General features: G+C 31.2%; 1 protein-coding gene across 2 annotated transcripts in view; it reads right to left on the bottom strand.

Moving 5' to 3' along the window:
* Positions 1–8,602: 8,602 nt before the first annotated feature.
* The window catches only part of LOC132731416 (cytosolic purine 5'-nucleotidase-like), a 94,022-nt gene continuing 85,613 nt past the window's right edge, over positions 8,603–17,011 (bottom strand). For both annotated transcript variants that reach the window (XM_060717632.1, XM_060717701.1), the window contains one exon: positions 8,603–16,811. In XM_060717632.1, the coding sequence (XP_060573615.1) occupies positions 16,512–16,811 (300 nt within the window). In that variant the 3' untranslated portion in view covers positions 8,603–16,511. The remainder of the gene's footprint in view (positions 16,812–17,011) is intronic.

Below are 17,011 nucleotides of genomic sequence, written 5' to 3'. Positions count from 1 at the left end.
ATCTTGTTCTAATATATTTGTTTAAAATAAGACATTTATTTAAGGAGGTCTAAATGGTCAATGTGGTATATTATGCTCCCTTTTGAAGGTCAAAGAAAAGTCAATTTGGTAAAAAACTATATATGCTCCAATTGAAGGTCAAAAGAAAAGTCAATGTGGTTTATATGCTCCATTTTGAAGGTCAAAAGAAAAGTCAATGTGGTACATATACTCTACATTTTGAAGGTTAAAAGAAAGGTCAATGTGGTATATATGCTCCATTTTGAAGGTCAAAGGAAAAGGATTTTTATTTCTCTTTTCATTCAGGACATAATCTTTTCATCAGATTTCCCATTTTTAACATCACTTTTCTCAAAACATAAGGATCCGATATTTCCAAATTTATTTGCAACTGTAAAGTTAGCTTTAGAAAATATGTAAGGAATTTATTTTAAAACTTTTTTTTGTGCCAAATGACTGCTGATTCTGTTCAGTAATAAAACATAGACATATTTGCTGAAAGATTTTTCATTTATAAAGTTGTGCTTTAATTTAGCAAAAACTTCTGCTTAATATTTATGTTATACATGTAATTAAGTAAGATGCAGCAATTTTAGTCCCTGTGACATTAGAAATGATGTTTTTGAAATGAATGCATGAAAAAATGATATGTTATATCAAATCAGCATTGTGAAATAAGCTAAATGCCCAAGAGTTAGTTATGTTTTAAAGTGCAGCTGTTCAGCTAAGGTGTTTTACTAATAAAATTTGATTAATTTTAAATTCAGAAGGACCGATATTTTAAGATTTATATAGTTTATAACAACATGTATACAAATATCCCACATTTTTTGTATTTTCTGATATCTAGAGTTAAAAACCCCACATATTTACAACAAAAACTAAATGTGCATGTTTGTTGTCACAAGTCAGTTATGTTGCTGATCTGACCAATCAATTACATTTGTGTTATAAAAATTGACTAGGTTCATACGCTTGTGTTATAAAAAATGACTAGGTTCATACATATATCATTATGTTATAACAATTGACTAGGTTCATACACTTGTGTTCTTCTCTGTGTTTAAAGATAGGTCAGGAAACTGGTTAATAGATAGATGAAGATGAAAATTGGTTAATTTGAATGATAATTTTGATTTTTGAAAGTTGATGCACAGAACTCTTGATGAAAATGTATTTTATTTTATGCAAATTTTTGTGCAAAATATTTGGGCATTTTAAACTTTCAACATTTACCCTGCTGAACTTTTGCAATGGACATGTCCTGGTTTGAATTTTGGACAGTTCAGTAGTATTTGAAGGGAACATCAGTGTAAAATGAAATAATAAAAATGAGCGACCAGCATGATGGATCCTGGTTAGATATCAGTAATAATTAGGCTGGCCTGGTTCTATACTGGAGTATATAAGTCTTTCTTTATTTCTGCTAGGATAAACAGACTGGCTGGCTACATACTGTGATGAAATATTTTAAAATTATATTAAAAAAATAAAAAACAAGGGCATTTTCAACATAGGTTGATAATTTTAAAAATATACTTCAGTCTGTAAATGATGAAAATTTTGTGTAATATGATTTATACATCATTATTTTCTTATATAAGTGTAATGACTGCAAAGGCTTTTGAGTTTATGATGTAAGAGTTGGTTTATTTTTTCTCTCATTCAATTGTGTTCCCAGTGTCTGTATGAAATGAGTTTATTGTGATGTTAATTTTTGTAAATTTCAATTATTGCACTGTTTAGCTTTATCAATAATATAGGAAGGTTAAGATATGAGTAAAAGTGATATTTTTGCCTTTGAAAAAGGAGGAAAGTTGGAAGTTTAAGCGACATTTTATCATGGATGAGCCACTTTTGTGATCACACACAGAACATGATATTGGATTAGAAAAGTTATATATTATCAGAGTATAATTTTTTAACAATTTTTTATCGTATAAACTGTGCTAACATTTGCCTGGAGTATATGACTAAGTCATTGACCGAACATGAATTACAAATCATACTTTAGCTTTATACAGTGGCCGCTTTATGTGCACAACTATTAACAGCAAATTTTCAAGAAATTATCAACGGTTTTTAAAATTTTTTTAAATGCCCTTTAATCCCTAAATCTTTAACCAATTTTACCTTATGTATAAAAACTTTTGTAGTGAAAAATTTTTTGCCCATTGACCATGTGCAAAAGGGGCCCTTTTAGTACCTTGAACGACCTTTTTTTGGAAACCCCTTTCTTTTTGATAACCCCCTTTTTAAAATTTTGGGTTGGCTAAATAATTTTTGTTTTTTAAAACAACCAGTTGCCATAAAAAGATGACAAATTTAGATATCAGTGTGTCAAGAATACTTACATATACATATGTGTTGTGTTGTGTTACATGCACATGTTAGTTTACTTCACCGGCTGACATTTGTAGTGTGCAGTGATCATTTTCACCCTTGGCCAATGTTAAATGTATATGCAATTTGATAAAGTTAAGTTGATACAAAAGTCAATAATGAAAAGTGTTTAATTTGCATTTATTAATGGACATTAGAGTTGAATTTAGATTTAAAAATATATGCTAGAGAATTAAAAAATTATGAAAGTGATAAGGACGGATAATTGGTTGGTGTGTGATGTCAAAAGTGGTTTGTTGATGATAAGATATCAAACTTAAACTTACCATTTTTCAGAGGTACTGTAATGTCTGTTTTAATTTTTTCTTAACATTTATAAACCCTTTTTGTGTACCCCCACAAGAGACGGAAGTGTTGCATTTTTATCATGTATGTGAACAAATTTTGATATAACAGTAACATAAATTTGTTTTAGGTTTCATTTTCATCTTCTACTGTTTGTAGGAAACGTATTCCAAATAATAATTTTGCAATGTATTAGAATTTGCTCTTGAATTTACGGTCTTTTACTTAGGCTTACCTCCTTTTTTTCTCAAAAAAGAATTTATTTTAGGGTTTTCGGTGTTGTCATGGATGTGTTTTCCATAGACATATTTTTGTTCATTCCTTTGATGTGTCTCAAAAAAGTTGTGATGTTTGATGTGTTCATTCTTTTGATAGACCAGTTTTTCTTTCACCAGGGAATCGTTATCTTAAAAGTTATTTGGTTGGAGGAAAATATTTATAGAACCCATGAAACTATGAACCATCATGGTAAAGGCATTGCTTACAAGGTCCTTTCTGGTGTCTCAGTTAAGAACTTTTGATGCTCACATGTGATTTAATGTTTTGATATATGGTGGACTTTATCCATAGGAAAGTAACGAGTCTTATTGGCTCTTTTAGGAATATGTTACATATCTTGCATTGCCTCAAAATTTTGGCTATTTACATTGAGTTTTTTTGTTGATTTTTATTGCTGTTTCGATCATACGGTTTTAAATTCCAATTAAACTGCATACTGGTGGTATGGCTGTCTGAATATAAATGTTACTATAGATAATGATACTCTGATGTGTTCAATTTGATTAATGATTTGGTTTTACATGTATATAGGTTTTGGTACATGTTAAAGCCACACAAACTCTGTGGGGTCCACTTAAGGGGCTATATACATGTATGTAGTTGATAAAATGTTTGATTACTGGTCTTAAAAGTTGTAAATCTGTTAAATTAAAATATGATGTTAATCAGTATATGAAGTTATGTTTTCTTAACTTGATCTATAGTGGATATTTTACTTACCAATCATGGTTTAGAATTTAAAAAAGTAGTATTTTTATGTTCATATATAGAAATCTGTACATCTCTCAAAGTTAATTGTCTTGCATGCTAATACTGATAACATAACATAACACAATTTAATTAAAGCATAGATGGAATACAACTATTAGAAAAAAAGTTTATAACGTTCTGAAACTTGAAACGTCAATCTTTGATGATGAAATATAAAATTAAGACCCTTATTCTTTTGAATGATCTGTCTAAAAGCTGAGAAATTCATTATCAAGTCAAAAATCATTTGAAATTTTTTTTTTAAATGCAAGTCAGATTTGGTTAGAAAAAAATAAATTTACCTTATAAGTGGTATTTCTTTTTGGTAAGTATATACTATTTCAAGGGTTTAAATATATTTTTAATGGTAAAGACAACTTTGTGATTAAGATTTTACTTAATTTTGACTTCTAGATACTATTTTATTGTGCATGTATTTGATCATTAATTATATGTGACTGTTACCTTGTTAATGTATTTCAAATATTTGTTAATGCAGGCCATTAACTGTTAATGCTTTGTCTTTGAATTTAATAAAAGTTATCTTCACAGTTATTACAAGTGTTCATTTATTTTTTTACAGCTCTACAGTTTATATATGAACCGCATCACGACAAAACTAACGTAATGCGTTTGCGACCAGCATGGATCCAGACCAGTCTGCACATATTATACAAATTGGCTCATATATAATAACAAGGGCCATCAGTGATCACATGTGTCGCCTCATGATAGGCAATAGTATGTTGCAGCTACTGAGTAGCAGGAGACACAAAAATCATTAAAAAACCAAAATGTTTTTTTTTCAAGGGCCATAACTTGGCTAAAAATCCTTCAACCGAAAAACCCGTGATATATGCGCAAGTACTTGAGCCATCGATCAATCCTGTAAAGTTTCATTGAAATTGCATAAGTGGTATAAGAGGAGTAGTCCGGACAAATTTAAAAAATAAAATAATTAAAGAGCCACAACTCTTGACAAAAATCATTGAATTGGAAAATGCCGATGATATGCACAACTAGACTTGGACAGAAAGACTAGACTTGGACAGAAAGACTATGGAGAAGTGATCCCCCTTAGCACCGGCATGAACATACTCATTTTTCAACACTTATATGTGCTAGAATCAATGTTGCCGAAGAACCAGAAAATTATAAACCTATCAATGAGGGGATTCCAAAGCAGAATAAAGTTACACACTATGGTATGTCCACTGCTTTAAGTACTTGATGTAAAAGCACCTCTTATTAACACAGTATGCAAGGTAAAAAAAATGAAATAAAACAACCACCTTCAAATGTATTATAAAACTTTATTAATATTGCCCCTAATACAAGTATGAAAATAAAATAGCAGAACATTTATGTGCACAAAACCTTACCTAACCTCTCTGCATGATTTCTATATGCTAATATTCTATACAATATTTAAACAAGCTTAAATTTTAACAAATAATTACACATAACTTATATAATGATATCTAAACTTTCCATTTAATCGAAAACAAGCAGGTTTCAAATTCGGTTTTCGTGCTGAACTGTTTTAAAGTCTTTAAAAATACATGTGTATGATATGGTGATTTATACCTTACCATTAAGAAAACAAATTTCAAACCCATAATTTCAATTAAACTATTTAAAAACTTTTTATTTTTATCTTTACAAAAATATCTTTCATTATTTTTATTTATGCAAACCCTAAATTTGTGCAATGGACAAGTCCTGCTTTGATTTTGGAACAATCCATTAATAGTTAAAGGAGATCTGATATCATGACACTAAATTTAAATAAAATAAAATATAGTCAGCACAGGCTGACATGCAGACTGTCTCGCCCTTATACATGTGATGTAAATTATAATTGTCAATAACATTTACTGAAAATTGCTTGTAAAACGTAAGTGACACAGCTTATCATCAAATCTATAATGAAGTTTCATCACAATAAAACATAGTTACATAAAAATCATACATATTGCTGCAAGACACTGTAAAGTATCTAAAAATATATATATAAAAGAGAAAAAAGATCAATAAAGAAACAGGAAAAATAAAATAAAATATGAATTTTGAACAGTTTCAGAGTTTTACATAGCAGTGTTCAAGTTGGAGTTTAAAAGGCAACATTTAGCTATAGCAAATAGTGTGATGATTTATATAAAACAGTGATATTTTATCTCAAATGTGATAGTATACACATGTAATTAACTCTTAGTGTGATAAATTATTGTTTATATCAAAATGTGACAGTTTTGTATGCCCAAAAATGTGGACGTTTACCCAAAGGTGTGATAGTTTATATTTATCTCAAAAGTGTGATACTTTATTCTTTTATCTCAAAAGTGAGTAGTTCGATCATTTAGATCTTCAAAGGTGATAGTTTATGTTCACAAGGTCTACAAACCAATATTCATAAACAACTGTTCCGTTGCAAAAGCTCCATTAATAATTAAAAATCTCTTCCTGGATTAAATAAAGCAAAGAAAAGCTAACATTGTGTCTATATAAGTAACTAATTATAACTAAATACTTAACTATATGTACATGTATATACTGAATATTATTATAGGAAACAACAAAAAAAAATAATAAAAAACAAACAAGACATATAATTATGATCTTTGGTAAAACAAAATATAAATATGAGAAAGTTTTGAACAGTAAGGCATTACTGGACAGGATGACAAACTTTTTCTTTATATTTCTTTTCCTTAACAATTTTAAGTTAATTTTTTGTTAGTAAATGAGGTTATAAGCCACTATGTTAGTTTAAAAACATTTTTTTTTTTTGAGATCTTGAAGAAATCCCAATCCTACCACACCAGTTTTAAACCCAGACAAAATGTGTCCTGTAGACAAGTCTAGAAATGATTGCATGCATGTTCATGTAACCATCTTATATAATCTTTAGCTGCTAATTTGTTATATGTCAATTTATTAAGTTCAAAAGGCAGTTCTAAATTTAGTATATATTTATAACCATGGCAACACTTTTATTTATGTTCATCATATAAAATCTGGTCAATATGTTCTACCATCTTAGACAGGTTAGCTTGGTAAAAATCAAGATTTCTGTTGATACTTTATATAGTATTCAAGCATTACATGTATGTACTTTATTTGAACCTCAATGCACAAAAGAAATTAAAACATTATTTTATTAAAAATCTATAAATTCAATTGCCTTGATAAAAAATGTGTTCAGAAAAATGTGCATAATATGTAAAGAACAAAAGATAAAAAAATAAAATTGGATCAAACACCTGGCAGTACATGTTTAAATTAAGAAATTTCAAATCTTATAATTGTTATATAACAAAGATTATAGGAATATGTTAAATCTACCCTTAACATATGGCAGACATATAAAAACATTAAAGACAGAATGAAACTGATTTAAAATAAATAAAACTATCCCGTTATTATAAAACCATTATCAAAGTTAAAAAAGACTAGACCTGTTGTTGTATATAAACCTGTTACAAGAAAATAAAAGGTCAAACATCTTAATAATACAGAAACTAAAGTAAAACATGTCTATGCAAATGATCTTAAAATACATACAAAATCAAGAAATGAAAACTGAAACTTAAAAAAAAATATAAAACAAGAGCCGGTTGAACCGGGTGATGCTCCCCGAATAGGTTTTGGACACAGGAAGGTATACCTCTTGTTGAGTCAGAGTTATGTCACAGACAAAGTTCAAAGTGTAAAAACAACCCAAATATTGTGCACGACACATTGTCTAAATATGGTGATCATTTTTGTGAAATAGTTGTAAAATCCGATTTCAAATAACAAAGTTATGCCCCTGACATTATTTTGCTGCAAGGTCATGCTGTGACCTTGACCTTCAACGTAGTGACCTAAATGTTGCATGCGACACGTCGATTCAATATGGTGATCATCTCTGTGAAATAGTTGTTAAATCCGACTTCCAGTAACAAAGTTATGGGCCGGACACAATTTTGCTGCAAGGTCATACTGTGACCTTGACCTTCAAGGTAGCGACCCAAATGTTGCGCGCGACACAATGTCTCATTGTGGCGATCATTTCTGTGAAATAGTTGTAAAATCCGACTTCAAATAATGAAGTTATGTGCCGGACACAGTTTTGCTTCAAGGTCATGCTGTGACCTTGACCTTCAAGGTAGCGAGCCAAATGTTGCGCATGACACGCCATTTTAATATGGTCATCATTTCTGTGAAATAGTTTAAAAATCTGACTTCAAATAAGGAAGTTATGGGTCGGACACGATTTTGCTGCAAGGTCATGCTGTGACCTTGACCTTCAAGGTAGCGACTTAAATGTTGTGCATGACATGTCATCTTAATATTATGATCATTTCTGTGAAATACTTTTTAAATCTTACTTCAAATAGGGAAGTTATGGGCCGGACGCGATTTTGCTGCAAGGTCATGCTGTGACCTTGACCTTCAAGGAAGCGACCAACATGTTGCACGCGACACATCGTCTCAATATGGTGATCATTTCTGTGAAATAATTTTAAAATCCGACTTCAAATAACAAAGTTATGGGCCGGACACGAATTCGGGAAGTACGTACGGACTGACGGACGGACAGACGGACGGACAACCCGACGACTATATGCTCCCCCGAAATTTTTCGGGGAGCATAAAAAATCATTTTATAATACACTATACTTTTTAGAATTTTTTGAAACCACTCTGCAGCATGAGAGAAATATGGTTAATACTACAGGGTTGATTGTTCACCGGACATTCAAAAAGAGACAAACTGTATATACAACGAAACAATCACCTTGACAACAGATGTAACTTGTCTCCTACATCTTTTTTGGACTTTTCTACTTAATAACAGTGAACTAATCTCTGAACAAATGGAAATATGAGACATTTTGAAAAAAAAAAAAAAAAAAGCTTAATATTTTCCAGTCATATTGTTTAAACAAGAGGGCCATGATGGCCCTGAAGTCGCTCACCTGTATATAGGCCCCCCGGAGCGGGGCCAGTTTAAACCCCAGGGCTTTTATTTGAACAAACTTGGTAGACACCCATTAGAAGATATTTCATGCTAAACATCTCAGGTCTAGCTCGTTGTGTTTTTTAAAAGAAGATTTTTAAAGTTTTTTCTTTACACATATATTTAAAAACAATGACATCCCTGGGGCAGGGCCAGTTTTGACCCCAGGGCTTTTATTTGAACAATCTTTGTAGACACTTACTAGAAGATGTTTCATGCTTAATATCTAAACTCTAGCTATTCAGGTTTTTTCGAAGAAGATTTTTAAGTTTTTGCTATACACATATAAAGAAAATCAATGTCCCCCTGGGCGGGACCAATTTTGACCCCAGGGCTTTTATTTGAACAAACTTGGTAGACATCCATTAGAACATGTTCCATGCTGAATATCTTAGCTCTAGCTCTTTTGGTTCTTTAAAAGAAGATTTCTAAGTTTTAACTATATGCATATAGGAAAAATCAATGACCCCCTGGGGCGGGGCCAATTTTGACCCCAGGGCTTTTATTTGAACAAACTTGGTAAACACTCACTAGAAGATGTTTCATGCCAAATATCTAAGCTCTAGCTCTTTGGGTTATTTAGAAGAAGATAATTAAAGATTTTTCTTTTGGTTGCCATGGCAACCAGAGTTCTACATGAAACTAGAACTATCGCTGAATGCGATTCATACCCCCACCAATGTCCTTGACAGAAGAGGACTTGGAAAGGTGGTTAAGGCAATAACTTGTGTGGCATAAATACATAAAAAGAAATTATCTCTGGTGAAAAAAAGACTAACAGTACAGGTAATAGTATAAATATATTATCAAATCATGTTCGAAACAGTTACAAAAAACCTTTCATTTTCCCTTTGTACTAAACATTTTATTTTTAAGTCAATTTTTGACCTTCAAGTGTGGCCTTGACCTTAATCTGGCACACGGGTTACATGGGTTTTGCACATCACCCAGTTGGAGTGAACATTTGAGTAAAGTTTGAAGAAAATCCTTCCATTAGTATAGAATTTATAGAGCGGACACAAAATACTGTCTAGTATTGATTGTATGTAAATTTGAAGACTTAAAAAGGGGCATAACTTTGTCAAAATGCAATACAGAGTAATGAAACTTGACCTGCATATCTTATTTGCGACATCTCATATATCTTAAAGTTTCAAGCAAATACCTGTGCTAGTTTCAGAATTATTCAAGTACATGTTAAAATTTAAGAACATTTTCTAAGTCAATTATTGACCTTCAAGTGTGACCTTGACCTTTAGAAGGCACAAAGGTGACATGGATTCTGCACATAACCTTGTTGAGGTGAACATTTGAGTAAAGTTTGAAGAAAATTCTTCCATTAGTATCGGATTTATAGAGCCGACACAACATATTGTTATATATTTGATTGTATGTAAATTTGAAGACTTAAAAGGGGGCATAACTTTGTTAAAATGCAGAACAGAGTTATGAAACTTGACCAGCATATCTTAACTGTGACACTTCAAATACATTTTAAGTTTCAAGCAAATACCTTTTCTAGATTCAGAAATATTCAAATAAATGTTAAAATTTAAGAATATTTTCTAAGTCAATTTTTGACCTTCAAGTGTGACCTTGACCTTAAGCCGGCAAAAGGGTGACATGGGTTCTGCACATCCCCTTGTTGAGGTGAACATTTGAGCCAAGATTGAAGAAAATCTTTCAATTAGTGTAGGACTTACAGAGCGGACACGACATACAGTGTTATATTTGATTGTTTGATATTTGACCTTCAATTGTGACCTTGACCTTGAGCTGACACATGGGTTACATCGGTTCTGCACATCTCCTTGTTGAGGTGAACATTTGAGCCAAGTTTGAAGAAAATCCTTCAATTAGTGTAGGACTTACAGAGCGGACACGACATACTGTGTAATATTTGATTGTTTGATATTTGACCTTCAATTGTGACCTTGACCTTCAGCTGACACATGGGCTACATGGGTTCTGCACATCCTCTTGTTGAGGTGAACATTTGAGCCAAGTTTGAAGAAAATCTTTCAATTAGTGTAGGACTTACAGAGCGGACACGACATACTGTGTAATATTTGATTGTTTGATATTTGACCTTCAATTGTGACCTTGACCTTGAGCTGACACATGGGCAACATGGGTTCTGCACATCCCCTTGTTGAGGTGAACATTTGAGCCAAGTTTGAAGAAAATCCTTCAATTGGTATAGGAGTTATAGAGCGGACACAAAAATGGAGACGGACCGACCGACCGACGGACGGACCGACGCGACAAAGCGAATCCATTATAGCCCCCCCCACATTTTGTGGTGGGGGTATAATTAAATTCTTTGAACAATTTTCAAAGGTGACCACCAAAGGAACATTCCTGTGAAGTTTGGTTGAAATTGGCTTAGTGGTTTATGAGGAGATGTCATTTAAAGTAAAAATTTACGGACGCCGGACGAAAAGCGATCACAAAAGCTCACCCTGTCACAAAGTGACAGGTGAGCTAAAAAAAAAAAGAGTTGAATAATTTAAAACAGTAAATAAAAATATGGAATTCCAGATATATGGCAACATTTGAAGTCATTATAATTAAAATATAGAATTTGTTTTAATTTGATCGTGAGGAAGCTTAAAGCTCACAGACAAACTCTCAAATCTGTTCCTGGAACCAATCACCACTAAGCAATGAGTGTAATGTTTCTTGCTCAAGGAAACAATGGCCCTCCCTTGATGGGGTTTAAACCCACATGGATAGAGATCTTTAGATTACTAGTCTGACATGTTAACCACCCAGCCAAATATTTGTGACTCTATCAATTAATACATGTTAAAAATAATTTTAATACAAGTATAAATTTATGATTGACTCATAACAAAAAAAGTACATTCATACACCATCAAAAAACAACAACTAAATCAACAACAACAATGATAACTACAATGATAATTAATTATTATTTACATATCCGATTATCATGTCCTATATAAATATGTATATTTATCAAAATTAATGAACCATGACCTCTAACAAAAATCATTTAACTTTACACATGATCATCACCATCATCATAAAACTGGCTATATTCCTTTTTCCCACCACCAAAATCTTGAACAAGTTTACACAATACAACAATGATGTAAAAAAAACTCAATTCAACTGAATTCAAATGAAAATACTGACAAAATTTATTGTTCCCATAATTGCCAATAGGCTGTGCCTTGTTATACTGTATCATTATTAAGGTCAGGGTAACGGTAAAGGTGCTTACATTCATGCTAAGATTACAAACTGGGTGGATATTAAAATTTTTCTTGCAATTTCTTTCCCCTACATAATATTAAACAATATCTCATCAAATTTGGATCTGCAATGTTAATCCTTTTTTTTAATTTATAAGCAGATAACAACTTGGTGACCCACATTCATTTTTGCTTTACAATGCCTTCTGTTATCATAGATTCTAAGATCATGCAAAGTTTAAATAAATTCTACCATGCTATCTTTCTATCTATACAATGATATGTAACTGTAACCTAACAACAAAATACCGAAACTCAGAAACCAACTGTTTAAAATTGTGACGAGTTCCTCAAGTTTTTAAAAAATATTTTCAATGTTATAGAAAATCAAAATACTAGAACTAAGAAGTAAACATAATCTTGTCAGACACACGGAAGGGTATAATAAATTAACATCCATGGATTGAGAACAGACACACACACAACATAATTTAATGGGTATCGGTCAATTTCAACAATTTTTACTTGCACTTAAATCTCTCCCCGCATTAATGCTGTAGCAAATAAAATAGACTTTGAAATAACTTATGTTACAAATGTTTGTCTCATACTGTGGTGGGTATATTAAACTGTTATAAAGAATTAGTTGAGAACAGACACACAGATGTCATAATTTTGATGTTCATTAAAATGAGAGTCTTGTCCAATTTTGTGTTCATTTTTTTCCTCGTGCCAGTATTCATACAAAAATTCAGGAAGAATTCCATGTACCATTTGAGATCCCTTGTTATCAATGCAATAAACCCATAATGTATGATTTTGTATGATTTTATAAAACACATGTATTAATATATAACATATAATGTGAACAACCCTATGTAATAGTGACATCATTTAAAATGAAAAGTTCAACAAACAAATTTGACACCTTTTTGGCTTGATTATCTGGCTAGTACAAATATATTAAAACACATCTAAGAAGTTTTAACAAAGTTTGGTAACATGCTTTATACATGTTTACCCTGCGCAAAATAACTTTTACAAGACTGATGTACATTAAACATTTCTAAAATTCATTGCTGAATTCAGCTTTTATAAATCAAAGTACAGTACTTAACATTGCTGGTATTATATGTAAGACTGAGAAGTTGACAGCTTAAACACTGAAACAATTTTAAGCATTAGTCATAATTGCTAAAGCAATACATGCAAAGGCATAAAACAGACATTTTCATTTGATGTCTCTGACAGATATTTTTATTGGTTCATATAGAACAGGCATTTTCATTGGTACACAGGTTCATAAAGTACAGTCATATTTATTGGTTCATATCTGATGAGCAATTTCATTCGCTAACACAGTACAGGGCATTTTCATTTTTTAATATTGAGAAAGCATTTCTATTATTTAATAAAGAACAAGCATTTTCATTGGCTACACAGGACAAAGCATTTTCATTGGCAAGTCAAGACCAAAATTCTGACTGGTTAACAGGCCACATCACATGATACATCCATATAATTAATCTGATCAATTAGGAACAAGGGAGGTAACTAAAACAACAATAATTGAATACAAGAACACAACAAGCATAATTCATACCAAAATAATGCCACATACAGATTCCTGATTTTATATGGGAACACTTCAAGGCTGAACTAACATATACATATTTGTAACATTATGTGTAACAGAAATTAAAAGGTCAAAAAGTATGCCATGTATAAATAAGACAATAAAATATTGATTCTGTGAAAAACATGACAGTTCTGTTATATTTATCTTTTGTGTATCATAGTTTTAAAATCACATCAATGTACATATGCTTAAATTGACCACCAGGTACATGTAATGTTATATTCATTTCAAAAAGTTATTAACACATATTATCAGTAGGTAGATATCTATAAAAAGAAACTGCAGATTTTATTGGATGATATATTATTACATATGGTTAACTTATAGCAGGGAGATAATACAGTTAGGCTATGGCAATTAGGTAGAATAAAAAAATATAATGTTATGCAAATGAAAACAAACATTTGACGGATAAAGCATGTTTTGACAAATGCCTGTTTCCAATATCCTACCTGAAAATTTTTTTACATGAAAGTAGATGTACTTCAACTTTTCCCTTATTAATCAGCAATTAAAGTACCAATATGTTTATATAGCTATTTTCTTAGTAATTCACATTAGTACTGTTTTCCAAAGCAATAAAAAAATCCTAAAAAGGAAAACTAGAAACAGACATTTGTTCAGTTTTGCTTTAGTTAGTAATGAACTGCATTTTTGTTATTTCTGCAACGGAAACAAAGAAACAAACACTATGGCACAAAGCCTTGCTGAGTGATGATATAAGAAATAATGAATTACTGGCCCCATACTAACAGCAACAATACTGATTTATCTTAAACAATAGAAAAATAAAGCCATAACAAAAATGTCTTATAATGTAAGCATTTAACCCTCAACCTGCTAGAACCAAAGGTGACCAGCCTTTGCCACCAGTATAGCATCAGACTAGCCTAGACATCTGTGCAGACTGACCAAGATTTATACTGTAGGCTGACCAACTTCATTTTCACTTCAATTTTCATCTTGATACCAATTGAGAACTCCAAAATGGAAGCTGAACAACTCCAAAAAAAGAAGCTGGACAACTCCAAAAATAGAAGCTGGACAACTCCAATAATGAAAGCTACACAACTCCAAAAATGAAAGCTGGACAATTCAAAAAAAGAAGCTGGACAACTCCAACAATGGATGTTGGACAACTCCAACAATGGATGCTGGACAACACCAAAAAAGAAAAAAGACTGGACAACTCCAAAATAGAAGCTGGACAACTCTAAAAAAAGCTGGAAAACTCCAAAAAAGAAGCTGGATAACTCTAAAAATAATAGCTGGATAGCTCTAACAATAGAAGCTGGATAACTCCAAAACGGAATCTGGAAAAGTTTTAAGAAATGTAGCAGGTTAAGGGTTTAAATGCAAACATTTAACAATAACAGCAGTGTATTTCCTGATATGTGAACATATAATCTAATATCACATTGCACAAAGTTTACATACCACATATAACATATATCTTAACCCTCCCATAACTCTTATAAATAGACTTTCCCCTTTTGGAATATGGAACAGTCCATTCTTATTTGAATGGGTTTTGGTGTTAATTAACTTGACAGTAGTAAGGTCAGAATGCATTGATAAGCTGGTTAACCTGAATCTTACATGGTTACATAGACAAGTTATTATTGTTGTTACTTGTAGAAAATTTCAATATTGTCCTTAATCGTATTATGTTGACAGGGATGATTCATTACGACATGTTTTATTGCTAAGACAAATTTTTTAGAAATGTAATCTAAAACAGTGAACACATTTATTATGATATGATCAAATTATTATAATACATGTTCTTAAATCTAAAACATCAAAAGTGCTATACCATTTAGTGGCATTCCATACTTATTACAAAATATGTGTAATTGTTGCACTCAGTTAAAACCTTCCCTTTTACATATATCAATTGCTTGATTAATATATGGTCCTCAAATTTTACATAAAAAATATTTTTTAAGGGGAATACTCCTCACATGTACATTTCTTAAGTTCTATCAGTAATGTTACATGAATATTCATTTAAATTACATAGAATTTCAAAAATACCTGAAAAAAATAAATTCTTATGTAATATACATACATGTATAAATATAAGTAGAAATTAGGTTTGTTACATAATATTTATTTGTTGGAATTAATTTTTAAAGAGTGGAAATAATTTTTGAAGTGTTCAAATTATGTTATTTTTGAAGTAAGAATTATTTTCTTAATTGTAGGAATTTGCTTTCTTTGATGTATCAATTGTCTTTTATTTGTAGGAAATAATAATTAAAGAAAGCATTTTTAAGTGTATGAATAATTATGCAAGTACAAGCAAATAAATCAAACAATCTAGTTAGTAAGCTGTATATATTTATACAAAATTCCACATGGAGTTATGGAATGAAACTTTAAGCTTTACCCTGCTTATTCTGTGTAATAGACTAGCCTTGCTTTGAAATTTGAAAGAGTCAATTAGCAGTTTTAGGAATTTCAGGTATAAATTCCTTAACTAGAATTACTTTATAGAGTTTGTAAAGATATAAAGGTCTTGTTATAGATGTATTATTAAACTGCAGATGATTGGTTAAGATGAGATTAAGTTAAATGTTGATTATGATTGTTGACAGAATAATGTTCCCAACATAAACACATTTCACATAACATTAACTAAATGATGATGTTAATTTCTTATATATGAATTATGTGTTAATTTCTATCAATCTATCTACAAAGTATTATTCTGTAATCAATAAAGAACAAATCTTGTATTGTAAAAATCTTTGGTGAATTGAATTAGTTTACCATTCAAAAACATGCAACCTATTCTCTATCCATTCACCCATGACATGATATTGTATCATATAGTTATGTTCATACATTCATAAAAATTTCTTAAATTTTGTTCTTAACAACACAACCTTATTTTTTCTATCGATAAGTTCAACATTTTTTTACACTATGTGAACACTGATTCTGGTTCCTGGCTTTCATTTGGTGGAGTCAATTCTTTCCCCTCTCTGTCGCTATCTTTAGACCCGTCGCTGTCATCGTCCTGAACCTGCGTGAACTGACGTGGTGTGTCTGCGTATCTCCGCACACTTTCCTTTATCGGCTCTGTCCGCTCCAGCGGGTGTCGTTTACCCGTGACAATTGGAGAGAGAATAGGCGAATTGTCATTACTGGTTCGTGATCGTGATGCAATAATGTCATTGTGTGGCAAAACATCTTCGTGTCCAACAGTTGATTCATGGGGCATCTGTAAAATATGTCATGAAATAATGCATTAAACTTGACAGTAAAAGATAACAATCAACTACACAATATTTAACACCATCTGAAACATCAAACATAACAAGAAATAGACTGACAGTAAGTTCAATGAACATTTTCTCATGTAAGAATAGCCTTATTAACCAATTACTCACAACGTAAGCAGAGATGGTTAGCTTAATACAT

The sequence above is a fragment of the Ruditapes philippinarum genome, unplaced genomic scaffold, assembly GCF_026571515.1.
Source record: "Ruditapes philippinarum isolate M1 unplaced genomic scaffold, ASM2657151v2 ctg5_1_1_1_1, whole genome shotgun sequence".
Taxonomy (NCBI): domain Eukaryota; kingdom Metazoa; phylum Mollusca; class Bivalvia; order Venerida; family Veneridae; genus Ruditapes; species Ruditapes philippinarum.
This window is presented reverse-complemented; position numbering and strand designations above follow the sequence as displayed.